We start from the raw sequence: 15574 nt of genomic DNA, 5'->3' as shown, positions 1-15574 counted from the left end.
ACCCCCAAGCTCATTAAATCCCCTGGCGCATCATACGCACGACCATATTGGTCACCACTTACACCGGGTCCTCTTCCTCTTCGTTTCTCCTCCATCACCTGCGAATCCCTCATCCGGTTAATGAGCACATCATCACGATCCAGACACAGACTTTGGACCAATTCTTTTATCTCCTCTTTTATCTCTTTCTTATCCTCTCTCCGTCGCTTCTTAATTTCGCTCACCCCTTCTTCCACTTCTTCTAATTTCTGCTTCACCTCCTTTATTCCCCGGTACGTCTCCTCAAGCTCGTCCTCCAAAGCTACCTTGACCGTTTCCATGTGCGTCCTCACCTGCCGGTCCTTCGTCTCCATTACCTCTATCACCTCGTCCAACCTCGTTGTCAGTCCTTCACGTACCATCTGACATTCCCTCTTCGTCGCTACCAAGTCATTTTTTAGGTCATTTTGTGTCGCTTTCAACCCTCCTATTACCGCAGTGTTCCTTTGTACCTGCTCCACTAACTCCGTCTGTCCCACCGTCAGCTGCTCCACCTCCTGCGTCAGGTCCTCTATGCCCCCTTGTAACTTTACAGTCCCCTTTCTCACCTCCTTCTCCATGTGCTCCTTACAGTGCCTCACCTCCTCGCGCACTCCTCCGACCTCCTCACTCACCCCTCTTCTGATCTCCTCTCCCATCACTTGCATCTCCTGCCCAGATGCCACCCTCATCTGCTCCATTTCCTCCCTGTGAGCATCCAGTTTGGTTTCTACCCCCATTCTGACCCCCTCTATCTGCTGCCCCATTTGTTTAACTTCCCTTTCCGCTTGGTCCCTCATGTCCCTCAATTTGCCTTCCATCCTGTTTTCTAACCCCTCTAACCCATTTTTCACTCCCTCTATCTGATTCTCCTGGGCAGCCATTCTATTTTCTACCCCCATTAACACATTTTTCACCTCTTTTATCCCGTTGTCTAACCCCTCAAATTTGTCTTCTAACTTCCCAAATTTCTTGTCTAATCCCTTAAAATTATTGTCTAACCCCTCACCGGTACCCCTCGCTTCGTCCCTCATTACCCCCATTTGGTTTCCCATTACCCCCAATTGGCCCTCCAATCGCTCACTCTGAGCCCTCATTTCCTCCCTCATTTGCTCGCTATTCTGGGCCATAAGGGCCTTCATTTGTATAAAAAAAAGGTCCAAATTTACCAGCGGCGCTACCACGGTCGCGGGCGTGGGCGCCGTGGCCATGTGCGAGGCGCTATTTCGCGCGTCTGCTACCCTCGCTGCTTCGCTCTCCTCGCGTCCCTCAATTTGGTCCTGGACCGACCCTGCCTCACTCTCCCCTACCGGACCCCAGCTGTCTTGATCCGCCATAGCGCGACTTTCAAAATTCGGGTTTTTATTTTCGTAAAACAAATTCAAATTTCGCCGTTATAATTTCGAGCGCGGGAAACGCGCTCCGGATGGAATTCTACCTCCCCAACACCAATTGTTACCCTAGTGGTACAATTGGTGTTCCAAAATTTGGGCTAAATGAATTTAGTCCCAGGTCCGAATCCGACACTCCTGACACCAAATGTTACAGACAATTTGTACAATTTGGTGTCCAAAATTTGGTCCAGGGTTCCAAATCCCACTCCTGACACCAATTGTTACAGACACGACTTTGATGTTATGGTGGGCCGAGCGGAATGGCCGCCGTGTCCGCACAAGTTACCCGATTATACTTGAACGTTGCCGAGTCGCGCTACGCTAAATCAATGAAGGAAAAGGACACAACGGCTGGGATTAAAATGACACGACACCAGGGATACGGTTCTCAAGACCTCCGGAGGAGGTTATATTAGGGCAGAAGGTCAGATTACAACGACAAGAGGGACAGCATAGAAAGGCAGGCACTTAGACACACTCTTATATTAGCCCCGACAGACGACAGATAAACGGGACAAAACTGACTCACACGGGGATTGATGGCAAGGAGGGGCAGGTCTTCGATGGCTCAAGGTGCACCTTGGCTCAGGGGCAAAATCGACCCGGTCCAGTCCAAAGATGCGGGAGGTCTCACTCAGCGCTCGGAGGTGGTGACTTGTCTTCTCAAGCTGGGGGCGCATCTGACCTCACATCCGGTAAGTCGCCGCGTATTTCCGGCGGGGAGTGACACGCCCTCGGCTCGTTAGCTCCGCCCCAGATGGAATCGGCACGTTGCTTCTCATTGGGTGCGTGCGGGGGGGTTACCGGCTCCGCCCTTGACGAGGGCTGACAGGGAGCCCCTTCGTGGTAACCCCGTCGGAGCGCATGGTCAATGGCGGCTAACCGAGCCGGTGTGAGGACGCACACTCCCCCGCGCCGCGCCGCCCCCATTCTCCTCTGTTGTTGTAGTTGTAGTTGTAGTTGTTGTTGTTGTTGTTGTTGTTGTTGTTGTTTCATGTTGAAGATGGGAGGAGGTAAGGGGAGGTCCTAAACTCACTACTGGTGCCATACGATCACATTCTGGTGCAACGAAGAGTCAGAATTAATGGAAACGAGTCCTTAACTGACATAGACTAAGAATAACTAGCAAGATGTCCTATAGTTGTCTACGTGAGATGCGGTGAACCTGGGCACGACATTTAATGGGGGAAAAAGGGGAAGGTCGGTTCTACAGAGTTATTTACAGGCAATGGGACTAGGGAATGGGGGATTGGGGATAGTTGGGGAGTATTGGGGAAATAGGGGAGTATTTACAAGCGGATATTGAGGCCAAATGCTATATCCGCAACAATATATATATATATATATATATATATATTTAATTTAAAAGCAAAAACTACAGCACTTAGGTGGAATTTGTGCCAAAAGCCATTAACTCGACCTATTCGCCGATGTATATTCCATGTTTCAGCTCGTTTCAATGTGTAGTCCTTCAGTTATGAGCGCCAACACATTTTGGGCAGACAGATGGATAACAGACACCAATGTGATTTCGAGGCTTTTCTAAATAATACTCAAGAATGCATAAACAGACGTAGCTGAAATTTGGAACCTATTACCTCTCCGGAGAAAGCATTTACTTCTGCAATTTTGAGCCGATTTTGGCCAGTAGAAGCAGAGAAACATATTTTCAGTCCCCATGTTAAAGCTGCATTCAACAAACACACAACAACATGCATTTTAAGGCCATTTTCCCTGCAAGAGCGGGGGTTAGCCTTGCGGTCCCCATGACAATCTTCTCCATTTTGCCCTATTTTCTGCATCTCTCCTTGTTAACCGCCTTGCCCGCATTTCTTCTTCCACCATCTTTAGCCAAGTCTTTCTCGGTCTTCCCCGTCCTCTACTTCCTTCTACATTCATTTCCATCACTCTTCTCAACCAGTCACTTTCATCCTTCCTCAACACATGACCAAACCATCTCAAACTGTTTCTCTTCACAGCATCAATCACAGGCTCTATTTCCATCATCTTTCGCAATTCATCATTTGTCTTCCTCTCTCTCAACGACACTCCGCACATCCAACGAACCATTCACATTTCCACCCTTTCCAGCCTTCGTTGCTGCTCTACATTCATCATAAGACTTCTCACACATGCAGCAGACACCTTTCCCTTCAGCTTCAACGACACTCCCCTCCTCATCAGCACGCCACTCAGTTCCCGAAACTTCTTCCATGCACATCTCACTCGAGCAACCGTTGCCGAGTCTGATCCACCTTCTCCATTCAGCATGTCTCCGAGGTACCACAATGTTTTCACACCTTCCGGCTTCACGCCGTCTCCAAGACCCAACTCAACATTTCCTCCATCTCCAGCTCACTCTGTGCACACCTTACATTTGAATGTAGCTGCCACACTGGTTAATGACCCTCTCAGCCCACTACATTTTTGATGAACCCACTCAGCGCACATTGTACATTGAATGGAGTTCACTCCGACACCCTTCCTGCACACAGCACATGGCCACTTCCCAGTTCTTTCGACCTCAACACATGCTTTACCACTTGCCATCACCTTCGTCTTTGCTATATTCACCTTCAGACCTTTTGTCTCCATACATTCCTTCCACTTGTTCATCTTTTCCTTCAGTCCATCCGTACTTTCCACAATCAACACCAGATCATCTGCATACAACAACTCCCACGGTAAACCCTCCTTTACGGTCTGAGCCAGCACCTCCATCACAGCTACAAATAGTAGTGGACTTAGTACCATCCCCTGATGCACTCCCACCTTCACCTCAAACTCACCACTGTTCCCGTCCTTCGTCCTTACAGCTGTGCGCGCTCTTTTGTACATTGCCATCACAACTCTGATCAACCATTCCTCCACTTCTATCTTCCTCAATGCCCATGTCAATACTTCGTGTGGAACCCTATCGAATGCTTTCTCCAGATCAACAAACCCAAGAAACAACTTCTTCCTCATCTCCATGTACTTCTCCTGCAACTGCCTCACAATAAGAAGCGCGTCTGTCGTTCCTCTTCCTGGCATAAATCCAAACTGCATTTCGTCGATCTTCACCTTCTTCCTTATCCTCCTCTCCAACACCCTTTCCAATACCTTTATTCCATGCTCCAATAACTTTATCGCTTGATACGAGCCACACTCCAGAGGGTCACCTTTCCCCTTGTATAGAGGGACAAGGGTACTCAGTTCCCAATCCACTGGAATGCGACCTTCTTTCACCACCAGATTACAGATCTCTGCCATTCTCTTCACACCCCAACTTCCTGCTGCCTTCAACATATCTCCCACAACTAAACTCCTGTCGGCCCTCCCGCTTTTCTACTCTTCATTGCTTTTATCGCTTCCTCAACTTCCTTCTCAGTTATCTTATCTGCCGATCCTAAAACTGGGTTACTCTCGATGTTGCCATCACATTCATTCTCTGTATTCAACAGCATTTCCATATATCTTTTCCATCTTCCTTTAATTCCATCTGGGTCCACAACGATTTGTCCCACTTCATCCTTCAAGCAACTCACCCCCATCACATCACACCTCTCTTTCGCTATCTGCTTTGCAATCCTGAATACCGCTCTCTGACCCTCTTCCGAATCCAAGCGTTCTCCGAACATTTTCCTACATGTCTCCTGTGCCTTTGCTACCTCTTTCTTTGCAGCCTTCTTGGCTGCCTTATAACTTTCATGCTCTGCTTTTTCTGCTCCCATACCCTTCGCCTTCTGCCACTCCTTGAACTTCTTCCTCTTCTCGTCAATCTTCTTTCCAACTGCATCATCCCACCACCATGTTTCCGAGTGCCTCGGTGGTCCTTTTGTCCATCCACATACCTCACCAACGGCTCCCAACAGACTATCTTTCATTGACATCCAACCACGTTCAAGCTCAACCACATCATCCTCTACCAGACTCAGCCTCTCTTTTAATGTCTCCCTTACTGTCACCTCTTTCAACCTCCACACCTTCATTCTCGGTTAGTACTTCACCCGCCGAGCTTTCCTCGCACCTTTCACCCTTATGTTGCAGACAACCAAGTGGTGCTGTGAAACAGCCTCCTCCCCCAGGATCACCTTTGTGTCCTGGAGGTGCCCCCTATCTCGCCTACGCACCATCAGGTAGTCAACGGTTGTCGTCGACGCACCTGACGTGTATGTAACAAGCTTATTATCCTCTTTCTGGAACTGAGTCTTACAAATCAACAAATCAGCTCCATCAGCAAACTCCAAAATCCTTTCACCTTCTCCATTTCTCACACCATATCCGTAACCCCCATGAACTCCCTCAAAACCATCCATACTCCTTCCCACATTTCCATTTAGGTCTCCTCCTACCACAACAACTTCCTCATCTTTCACGTTTTCCATCAGCTTCTCTATCGCACACCAGAACTTGTCCTTCTCTTCATCGGTCCGACCAACGTGCGGAGCATATCCCGAGATGACGTTCACCAAGAGCTTTCCAATCATCATTTTCACCATCATCAACCTATCACTCACTCCAGTCACACTCACCACAATGTCTACAAACTCCTCAGAAAACAGGACACCAACACCATTCACACCCTCCAGGCACCCTTGCCATATAAACTTGTATTTCTGTCCCTGCCTACCCTTCACCATTCTCACACCACTTCCCTTCCATCTCGTCTCTTGCACACAACATATGTCCACTCTTCTTCTGACCAATACTTCCACCACTTCTCCTGATCTCCCTGTCATTGTCCCTACATTCCATGTCCCAAACTTCAGAAACCGATCTCCACTTCGGGCTGTACCCTGCCCATATGTAGTTGTAATTGTCATGGTTCTCTTTTTGAGACAATGTTTTTATGGCCGGATGCCCTTCCTGACGCCAACCCTCTTAGTCGCCTCTTACGACACGCAGGGATACGGTGGACCTATTCTAACCAGGGTACACACAGTATGTTAAAGCTGCATACAGACAAACAAACCTTTATATAAAGGGAGGGGTGCTTTGCACCTCCCTTTGATTGCCTAAATTTTTTTTAATTTTTTTTTGCACACAACGATATCTAAAATAGTTTCTAAAATGGCGATTCTTTTGCGCATTTTTTAAGACATATTTGGTGGCCCTCTTCTACTCCGAGGTATTTGGATGATGCTTCGTTTTCGAACTGATGTATTGTTGTTTCAAGGTCAAGTTTTATGTTGTCTGTTTGTGTTGGTTTACCTTGTACCAATGCGAATTTGGCACACCTATCTCGTCCAAATTCCATTTGAATGTCCTTGGAGAACCGTTTTACAGGTGCAATGAGGCTATAATAACAGGTGTCAAATTAAAATCAGAATAGACGATAGCACATATTGAGGTAAGAGGACACAACAAGGTATGTTATTGTTCGTTAAAATATTTTATATAATAATCAATGGGATAATTAATTGATGTTTGAAAAATTGATTTGCCATTGTGGTTATTTCTTAAAGCAATTAAATCATGTTTTTTTTTCTCAACACCAGAGAACTTAACATCATCAAACTGTTTGAATCAAAATGTATAAACATTGACAGAAACCTTCATGAGGATGGTTCTTGAGGAAAGCAGCTTTGGCATCATTTGGTTCGGGTCGATCCAGGTGAACATCAATGTCGTGCTCAGTTTTCACTTCCTCTTTCACAAAGAAATCTGGAAAAAGTAACTTTTATTAAATGTCGGCATCTGGTGTCATATGCAGAGCTGTTTTCATACTCTTCAAATAGATAAATAAATAAAGCATTGAAATGATTTGGAAAAAAGGGAAATCATTAAAATCTCAATCAAAGCATTAAAATCTTCTTTGAAGAGAAAATAAAACATTTCCCTCTGTGAAAACATGGCGTCATGTGAAAACATAACGATATCAAAGCATCACGTTCTGTATAAACTAACTCGATGTCATGAGATGCTTCCGACCAGACCACATCTTCAGTGGAATTTCATCACCACCTAAAATCACAACCAACAAAATAGAGAAGGAAAGAAAAATGTAGAGAAGGCAAAATAGAGAAGGTTTTCTCCACCAAACTGCTTTTATTGTCAAATTACAACCAATTCCGATCCAACATGTGACAGGTTGCTTTTGTTTTGTCCCGAAGGAATCCTCATGGAAAACAAAATGGCAGAGTGTGGCAGGTTAACATGTTGACAAATGCAGAGAATGGAATGAATATGCCAAAGCCATGACATGTGACCATCTAATATGGCGAATGGAAAGGATCAAAAGAGTGAGAAAGTGGAGAAAAGCTCAGGAGTGGTTTGGAAAAATCACGTGGGATTGATTAATTGAATTGAAGGACTGAACTGGCGAAATACCTTGGAGTTAAGCACACACGTCTTTGAGCGACCTTGTCTGAGTTCAAATCTCGACACACGTAAAAACTGCCATCCTGGTTTATCGCATGCATTGAATTTATCAATTTGTGCACAATCCGACGGATGAATCTTATAAGAATAGCACAAACGTATATGGTTTTGTCCTTATGTTCATATGTGACGAAACAGTCTTCTTCTTCTTCAAATGAAATTAACACCCTCTTAATTAACCCTCTTAATTACGTTAAAACTGCTGAGACCCCTCAGACCTTTGACGATCTTTTAATTCCCCCAAGACCCTTCAAACCACAAAGACCCCAAAGACCCAAAACACCCCAAATACCCAAAATACCCTTAAAGGCCCAAAAGACCTTGAAGACACAAAAGCCCCCAAAGACCCAAAAAGACCCAAAGACCCTTAAAGACCCAGAGGAACCAAAATACCCTAAAGACCCAAAATCCCCTGAAGACACCGAAGACCCAAAAGACACTGAAGACCCAAAAGACACTGAAGACCCAAAATACCCCCAAAGACCTAAAACACCCCGAACATGCAAAACACCCCAAATACCCCAAAATACCCCAAAATACCCTGACGACCCAAGAAGACCCCGAATACCCAAAACACCCCAAAAACCCAAAATACCTAAAATACCCCAGAACTAACAAGACCCCGAATACCCAAAAGACCCAAAACACCCTGAAGACCCTTTCGACCCAAAATACCCTTAAATACCCCGAATAACCAAAATACCCCAAAGACTCTTAAAGACCCAGAGGAAACAAAAGACCCTTAAGATACAAAAGCCCCTGAACACACCGAAGACCCAAATGGCCCTGAAGACCCAAAACACCATGAAGACACAAAAGACACCGAAATGGTCAAAGATGCCTATCCCTCTGAAACAACGTGTGGTGAGGCGCACGGAGCGCGCCGAGTGATGCTAATGTTGACAATGCAGCAAACTATGGTCCAAGTGTTGTACACTAAATGAACATTGAAGGACTTGAGTTCCTCCACAGAACAGCGTTCTGTCTAAGCTATTGCTGATGATTGGTCAATAAGTGATGAACAGTGGCAGGTGTGAGCTTGTAGCGGTGGGGTTTTCATATAGACCGTGGGCCAAGCCTCCAAAATCTGTCTTGTTTTTGACTTTCGTGACCCACCTCTGGTATCTACCTGAAATTTTGCAAACATTTAGATTTAAAAAATCACTGAGAAAGAATTCACAACTCTTCAGTGCAAAAAGTTGCACATTAATTAGTTATGCTAATTAGCAAACTCTATAGCGCCATCTTGTATCCATTATTATATAGCTGTGTACAACTGAATGGGAATTCTAAATATAAAGTATGTCCTGTCCAGGAGTTTGGGTGGTCGAGGTCGTCCTCCAACACACACACACACACACACACACACACTCACGCACACACACATAACACCATCACACACACACACACACACACACACACACACACACACACACACACACACACACACACACACACACACACACACACACACACACACACACACACACACACACACACACACACAGTCGCATAAAATAAGGAAATGATACATTTTTATTTTTTTTCCAGAAGATGGCCATTCTAATTTTAATATCAAACTGTGTGATATATTGGTTCACGAGTTATCAAACAGAGTGACCACTATATTCGTCATGGGTGTGTATCTGTCTGTCCGCAGCATAACTACCCGATGATCATCTGATCTTGATGATACTTGGGTGGGAGGTTGATATCATGATCTAGTTGTGTCCTGCCTAGAGTGGGCGTATTGCGCCCATTGTGGGCGGAGCCACGCCCGTAAAAGATGTCTTTTTAGGGGGAAATCGAGTTCAAGCTGCATCTTCTCCGAGGGAGTTGGTGGAATCTGACAGGGGTTTCAGTATTTGGTTAGGCCAATGTCATCTGTCTAGCCCCACGGAGCTCGATTTTTCATTTTCGCCCCAAGGTCAAGGTCACAAGATCACGAAATTTAGAAAAGTCGATTTTTGATGGTTTTATTACATTGTTCGCTTCTTGAGAGGGTGAAATGTCGTACATGATCTTATATTACCACATACATCATGAAATACAAGTTTTCCAACAAATTTCAGAATCTTCGACCTTTGACCTTTGAAGGTCACAAAGGTCAAAGTTTCAAAGTTGCCGGAATTGAACCGAATTTTCGGTATTGTGTAGCTAACTAACCTCATAACTGATTGTACATTATTTTCTATCTCATTTCAAGGTCAGTAACCTTCGTTTTGACATTTCCGGGCCTGGCCTGTCCGGGCCTGTTTCGGTTATAGTCCGTCCCTTGTCATTGAATACCGCTCGTTCGTGAACCATCGTCGTCTCCTGACTCGTCTTATTTTAAATTATTAAATAATGGAATCACTCTACTGTGCGTATTGACGACATGCATGAAGCAAAACCCCGAAGAACTAACATCAGAATCTTCGCCATCCATAGCTGCATCTGACGACATGGAGTCGCCATGACAGCTGTGCCAGCACTGTATGTACAGTCTGAAACGAAGCGCGCGATTGGCTGATTAGCACTCACGGCCACTCGTGGCCTATGTTACATGTGCTGTGATTGGACAATATTCATTAAAAAGATCGTCAACATTTTGGGTGTTTTTTCCACATTTTGAAAATATGTGCAAGTTTTGTGCTTGACGAGTTTCAGATATTAATTCTGTAATATTTTTCCACAACATATTATAAATGCAGGTAGATATGCGAGGTGGGTCACGGAAGTAAACAAAACAGGGGCTCGGCCCACGGTCTAACACTTGTGCTGCTTCGAAATGCCTGCCACTGTGCAATAATTTGGGTGGAGCTTGAAACAGCAAAGTAGCTGGGCGGCTTAGCTAAAAAATTCGGATCGATTGTGCCTTTTCCCTTAAAAGCATGAAACTTGGCACATGGCTAGAATACCCGAAAATAAAGATTTTTAGTCCAGGGAGCATCCCCAATTTCACCCAATATGGCGGCCATCTTGAAATCCAAGATGGCCGTCATACAAGACCTATTTTGATGAATATCTCCATAATTAGAACAGATATCAAAATGGTTGTAGTGCCTATACCTACATTTTTAGGGTCTAGGAATCCAATGGCAACATAAAATATTCAATAGTATATGGCAGTCATCTTGAAATCCAAGATGGCCGCCATAACAGACCTGTTTTGATGAATATCTCCATAATTAGAACAGCTATCTAAATGGTTGCAGTGCCTACACCTACATTTTTAGGGTCTAGGAATCCAATGGTAACATAAAATATTAAGCAGTATGTGGCGGCCATATGAAAATATTAATTTTGCATAGTATCATGCAAACTGGGAAAGCACATAAATACTCTTACCAGGTTGGCATTCTTCTGTGATTTAAAGCGTCTATGAAAGTAATTATTTTTTTAACGCTGATGCCAATTTTCTGGGTCAATGATCAAATGAAAACGTAGAATATTGGTTAATGTGTGGCATCACAAGATGGCCACCATCTAGGGACCATTTTTATTCACGTCGTATTATGTAATGCATCAGAGTATTGTAAGATATTCAGGCCTAGGTTTTGGTTCAGTGGTCAAGAAATCTCTGAAGCTGCACTTTCGTGAACAAATGCAATTTGTATTTATATTGTTAAGCTCATTTCAGATGCCCTTTGATGAACCTATTTTTGTTTTCTTTTTCTCTCATTTCAGGACAATCATCTGCTTCTGAGGTAACCGTTAGAAGTCATCACCGTGTCCGCCGTTGAGGATGTCAAAGGAGGGAGGCTGACTTTGAAATGTACTTAGATGCTTTATGGGAGCTTCTTCCGTGGTTCTTTGCTCTTGACCATACACACTATGCAAGATGGGTCACAGTCCATTTGCGTGATATGATGGACTTGCACAAGACACACCATAAAGTTCTGGATAATTTCCGAGCTGGCATGTTCACGGTACAAAAGACCCAACGCAAATTTACTTCAATTGCTACAGATCATGCACATGAACAGAACAATGCACGTATCAAGGGAGATGGAGGAGCTGTGGGTCTGCTGGACAATGCCCATGCTCTGCAAAGATGGATGGTTGCAGGTCCAGAGGTCTCAAGGGTGATTGATGAGTTTGAGACTGCACAGGAGCAACATGAAAGCAAAACGCCATCACTGCATCATGATCAGAATAAAAGCACCCAGATGACCTTTGACAAACATGTCAGATCACTTGTATCAGTTATCGAGGAGCTAGGTAATCCATTTTTTGAAGAAACCGCTGACCTTTTGGTCCATGACACAAAAGATATAGCAAGTGCATCAGTCGTACAAAGTGTGAAAGACGTGCAGAAAGTGGGAAAGGAGGCTCTGGAGTCATTTGTGCAAGAGAGGCTGATTGAACGCTCAAAGCCTTTGAATGATGTCGTCCTGCGCAAAAAGTTACCTCTGTTTGGCAGCTCATCAGTAACAGACCAGCTGACAGATAAACACAAGGTAGCCTCATTGAAGAGTGATGTTCAACTGTTTTCTCGCCTCTATATTGCCTGTCAAACCCGCGAGGGAAACCTGGATGAATTTTTCCGTCATGAAAATCAATCTTTCCCTCCATCTCTGTCCAAGGATGGGAAGCTTCGACCTGGTACAAAGAGCGACCTTTTGGACTGCTTAGAGGAACTTTCACCATCAAGCACACAGATGCCAGAGGTGACATGTGTCATACTTGACGGGGCAGTAATTGTTCAAAAGCTAAAGCCCGATGTTGGCACAGTCAAAACATTTGGCGAATATGCCGAAAAGGTCTTCATCCCATTTGTTTTCTCACAGTACAAATCTGCAACCCGACTTGATCTGTTGTGGGACCGTTACCTACCCGACAGCCTTAAGAGCATGACCCGTGAAAAGCGTGGCAAGGGGGTTCGCCGACGAGTAGATACCTCAGTTGCAATTCCTGGACAGTGGCAGAACTTTCTTCGAGTTGATGAAAACAAGCGTGAACTCTTCAGCTTCCTTTCCAATGAAACAATTAAATCATTTGAAGACCAGCGCAAGGAGCTAGTTGTCACACTTGATACAGAGGTTCTTACTGCTCCACCACGCATTGATCTAGAATCACTCTCCCCGTGCACTCAGGAAGAGGCAGATGGTCGGATGTTCCTACATGCTGCTGATGCAACACAGAGAGGGCATAGTAAGGTCCTCATACAAACTGTGGACACAGATGTTGTCGTGCTTGCAGTTACAGCATCCCAGAAGCTTTCAGTGATGATATGGTTACAATTTGGGACAGGCAAGAACATGCGATTTATCTCTGCACATGATATAGCCACAGCTCTTGGCCCTGAGAAATCTAAAGCCCTCCCCATGTTTCATGCACTAACAGGGTGTGACACTTCTTCAGCGTTTAATGGGCGTGGAAAGGTAACTGCATGGAATGTGTGGGAATCATTCCCTGAGCTCACAGAGGTACTAGCAGAAATTTGCCACCAGAGCACAGAGATAACTGAAACCTGCATGAACGTCATTGAGAGATTTGTTATTCTGTTGTATGATCGCACAAGTACTGCTACTGACATTAACATTGTACGAAAGAAACTGTTTGCAAAGAAGGGCAGACCTGTGGAATCAATTCCACCAACACATGATGCCCTTGTGCAGCACGTAAAGCGGGCAGTCATATTTTATAACACCTTTTTCTTCTTCTTCTTTAAAAGGCTGCTTTCGACTTGCTCACCAAATCAATTCATCCCAAAAAAAATATCCATCTCCTATAGTGCCTTTTTTCTACATTCCCTAAACTCTCCTGCACTCCATCCTCCATCCAGCGTCCTTAAACGTATTTTTAACTCGAAGGTCACAAGAAACTCATTTTGCAATAAATGTTCGTTTCCCATAAATCGTACACTTTCAAAAATCCAATCTCACCCCTCCCCTCCAAATCTTCCCCATAACCCCTCCCCTCCAAATCTTCCCCATCACCCCTCCCCTCCAAATCTTCCCCATCACCCATCCCTTTCAAATCTCCCCCCTTGCCCCCTCCCTCCTAAACTACCCCCTCACCCCTCCCCGCCAAGACGCCCCCTCGCCCCTCCCCTCCTAGACTCCTGCCTCACCCCTCCCCTCCAAATGTCCCCCATATCCCATCCCTTTCAAATCCCTCCCCTTGTCCCTTCCCTCCCAAACTCCCCCCTCACCCCTCCCCTTCAAATCTCCCCACCCTCATTGCTTCTCAATTTCCCCCCTCTCACTCCCCCTCCTCAAAGCGTCCTCCCCGCTTCTTCCCCCTTCAAACTCTCACCTCCATCTCCCCCAACCTTCTGCCTCGCTCTTCCCCCTCCTCAAATAACACCTCATTGTGGCTCACCCAATCACCATCAAACCTTTTGTCCGCCCCATCCTTCCCTTTCTCCGAGCTATTCTGAAATCTCTGACACACCTTCAACAGCTCTCCCTACCTCTTCCACCTCTTCCACATCTTACCCTACCCCTCCTCCCCCCTGTTCTGTATCTGATGCTCCCCCTTCCTCTTCATTAACGGTATGGACCTCAAACATCCGGGGCCTTCGTTCAAACTTAACTGATCTCTCCATACAGGTTGCTTCTGTCAAACCAGACGTGATCTGCTTAACAGAAACTTTCCTCCTTTATGATGTCTCTGATTCCATAGTATCTCTCCCGGGCTACTCCCTCCTCCGGTATGATAGACCTGAGCCTCGTCCTGGAGGCGGGGTTGCTATCTTTATCAAAAACTCTCTTCCTCACTCGCCCTGCACTGCACTCTCTCCACCTCACCCCCAGGAATACCTCTGGCTACGGCTTCCCCTTCGCTCCCACCTCTTGTTCATATGTGTGTTGTACCGTCCACCAAACAGTGATGACTCCATCTACATCTCGCTGTCTGATGATATGGACCAACTTCTATCTACTCATCCCAACTCTCTCTTCCTCATATGTGGTGATTTCAACTGTCATCATGCCAGTTGGCTGGGTGTGGGTACCTCTCTCACCAGCCATGGCTCCTCAGCAAAGGACTTCTGCGACTCACTGGGACTGACACAATCTGTCAATTTCCCGACCCGGATCTCAGTCAACGGAACATCTTCTCTTCTGGACTTGGTTATGACTAACTTCCCTGAAAATGTCTGCTGCTCTTCTTCTGCTCCGATCGGATCATCTGATCATGTCCTTGTTAAAGTGGACATCTCGCTGACCATCCTCAGGGAGCCTGCTCAGCGTCGACGAGTCTGGCATTTCACTCAGGCCAACTGGCACGGTCTTCAAGCAGCCATCAATCATCTGGACTGGTCGCCCATCTCTACCACCTCTGACATCAACTCATCCTGGGAATTCTTCCAAAGTAAATTGCTCTCTCTCATGCACAGATTTATCCCATCTCGTCTTCAGCTGTCATACCCTTCCTCCCGTCCATGGTACACGGAATCTTGTGGTGAGGCTGTTGCCCAGAAACAACTTGCCTTCGTCTCCTGGAAAGCAAATCCAACGGAAGGAAATCTCATTTCCTTTCACAAAGCCCGAAACAAGTGTGTGTCCACCCTCAGGAGAGCCAGGAAACAATATCTCTCTGTTCTCAAGACCGAACTCTCTTATCTGTCTCCCTCTTCCAAATCCTGGTGGCGTCTGGTCAAATCCGTTTCTGGTGTTTGTTCCCCCTCCATCCCCTCCCTTACCTCAAACGGCTACACAGCTGACTCCGCACGTGAAAAAGCTGAATGCCTCAACTCTGTGTTTGCCTCTAAATCTTGTGTCCCAAACCCATCCCTCTCTGTACCCACCATACCCAGTCGTACCCTGCTGCTCCTGGACTCCGTGTCCTTTCCTCCTGACAAGGTGGAA

At 45.7% G+C, this 15574-nt stretch overlaps 2 protein-coding genes across 5 annotated transcripts in view; both read right to left on the bottom strand.

Moving 5' to 3' along the window:
* Positions 1 to 15574, bottom strand: part of LOC137428471 (uncharacterized) — a 165804-nt gene that overhangs the window by 139655 nt on the left and 10575 nt on the right. For all 3 annotated transcript variants that reach the window (XM_078778258.1, XM_078778260.1, XM_078778261.1), the window contains exon 3: positions 6948 to 7058. In XM_078778258.1, the coding sequence (XP_078634384.1) occupies positions 6948 to 7058 (111 nt within the window). The remainder of the gene's footprint in view (positions 1 to 6947; positions 7059 to 15574) is intronic.
* Positions 1 to 15574, bottom strand: part of LOC144892325 (uncharacterized) — a 42467-nt gene that overhangs the window by 16381 nt on the left and 10512 nt on the right. For both annotated transcript variants that reach the window (XM_078778310.1, XM_078778311.1), the window contains exon 3: positions 6948 to 7058. The gene's annotated coding sequence lies outside the window, so the exon portion shown is untranslated. The remainder of the gene's footprint in view (positions 1 to 6947; positions 7059 to 15574) is intronic.

This window comes from Myxine glutinosa, chromosome 5 (genome assembly GCF_964187855.1).
Source record: "Myxine glutinosa chromosome 5, kmMyxGlut1.1, whole genome shotgun sequence".
Taxonomy (NCBI): Eukaryota; Metazoa; Chordata; class Myxini; order Myxiniformes; family Myxinidae; genus Myxine; species Myxine glutinosa.
The sequence above is the reverse complement of the archived record's forward strand: the minus strand, read 5'-3'. Positions and strand labels throughout refer to the sequence as shown.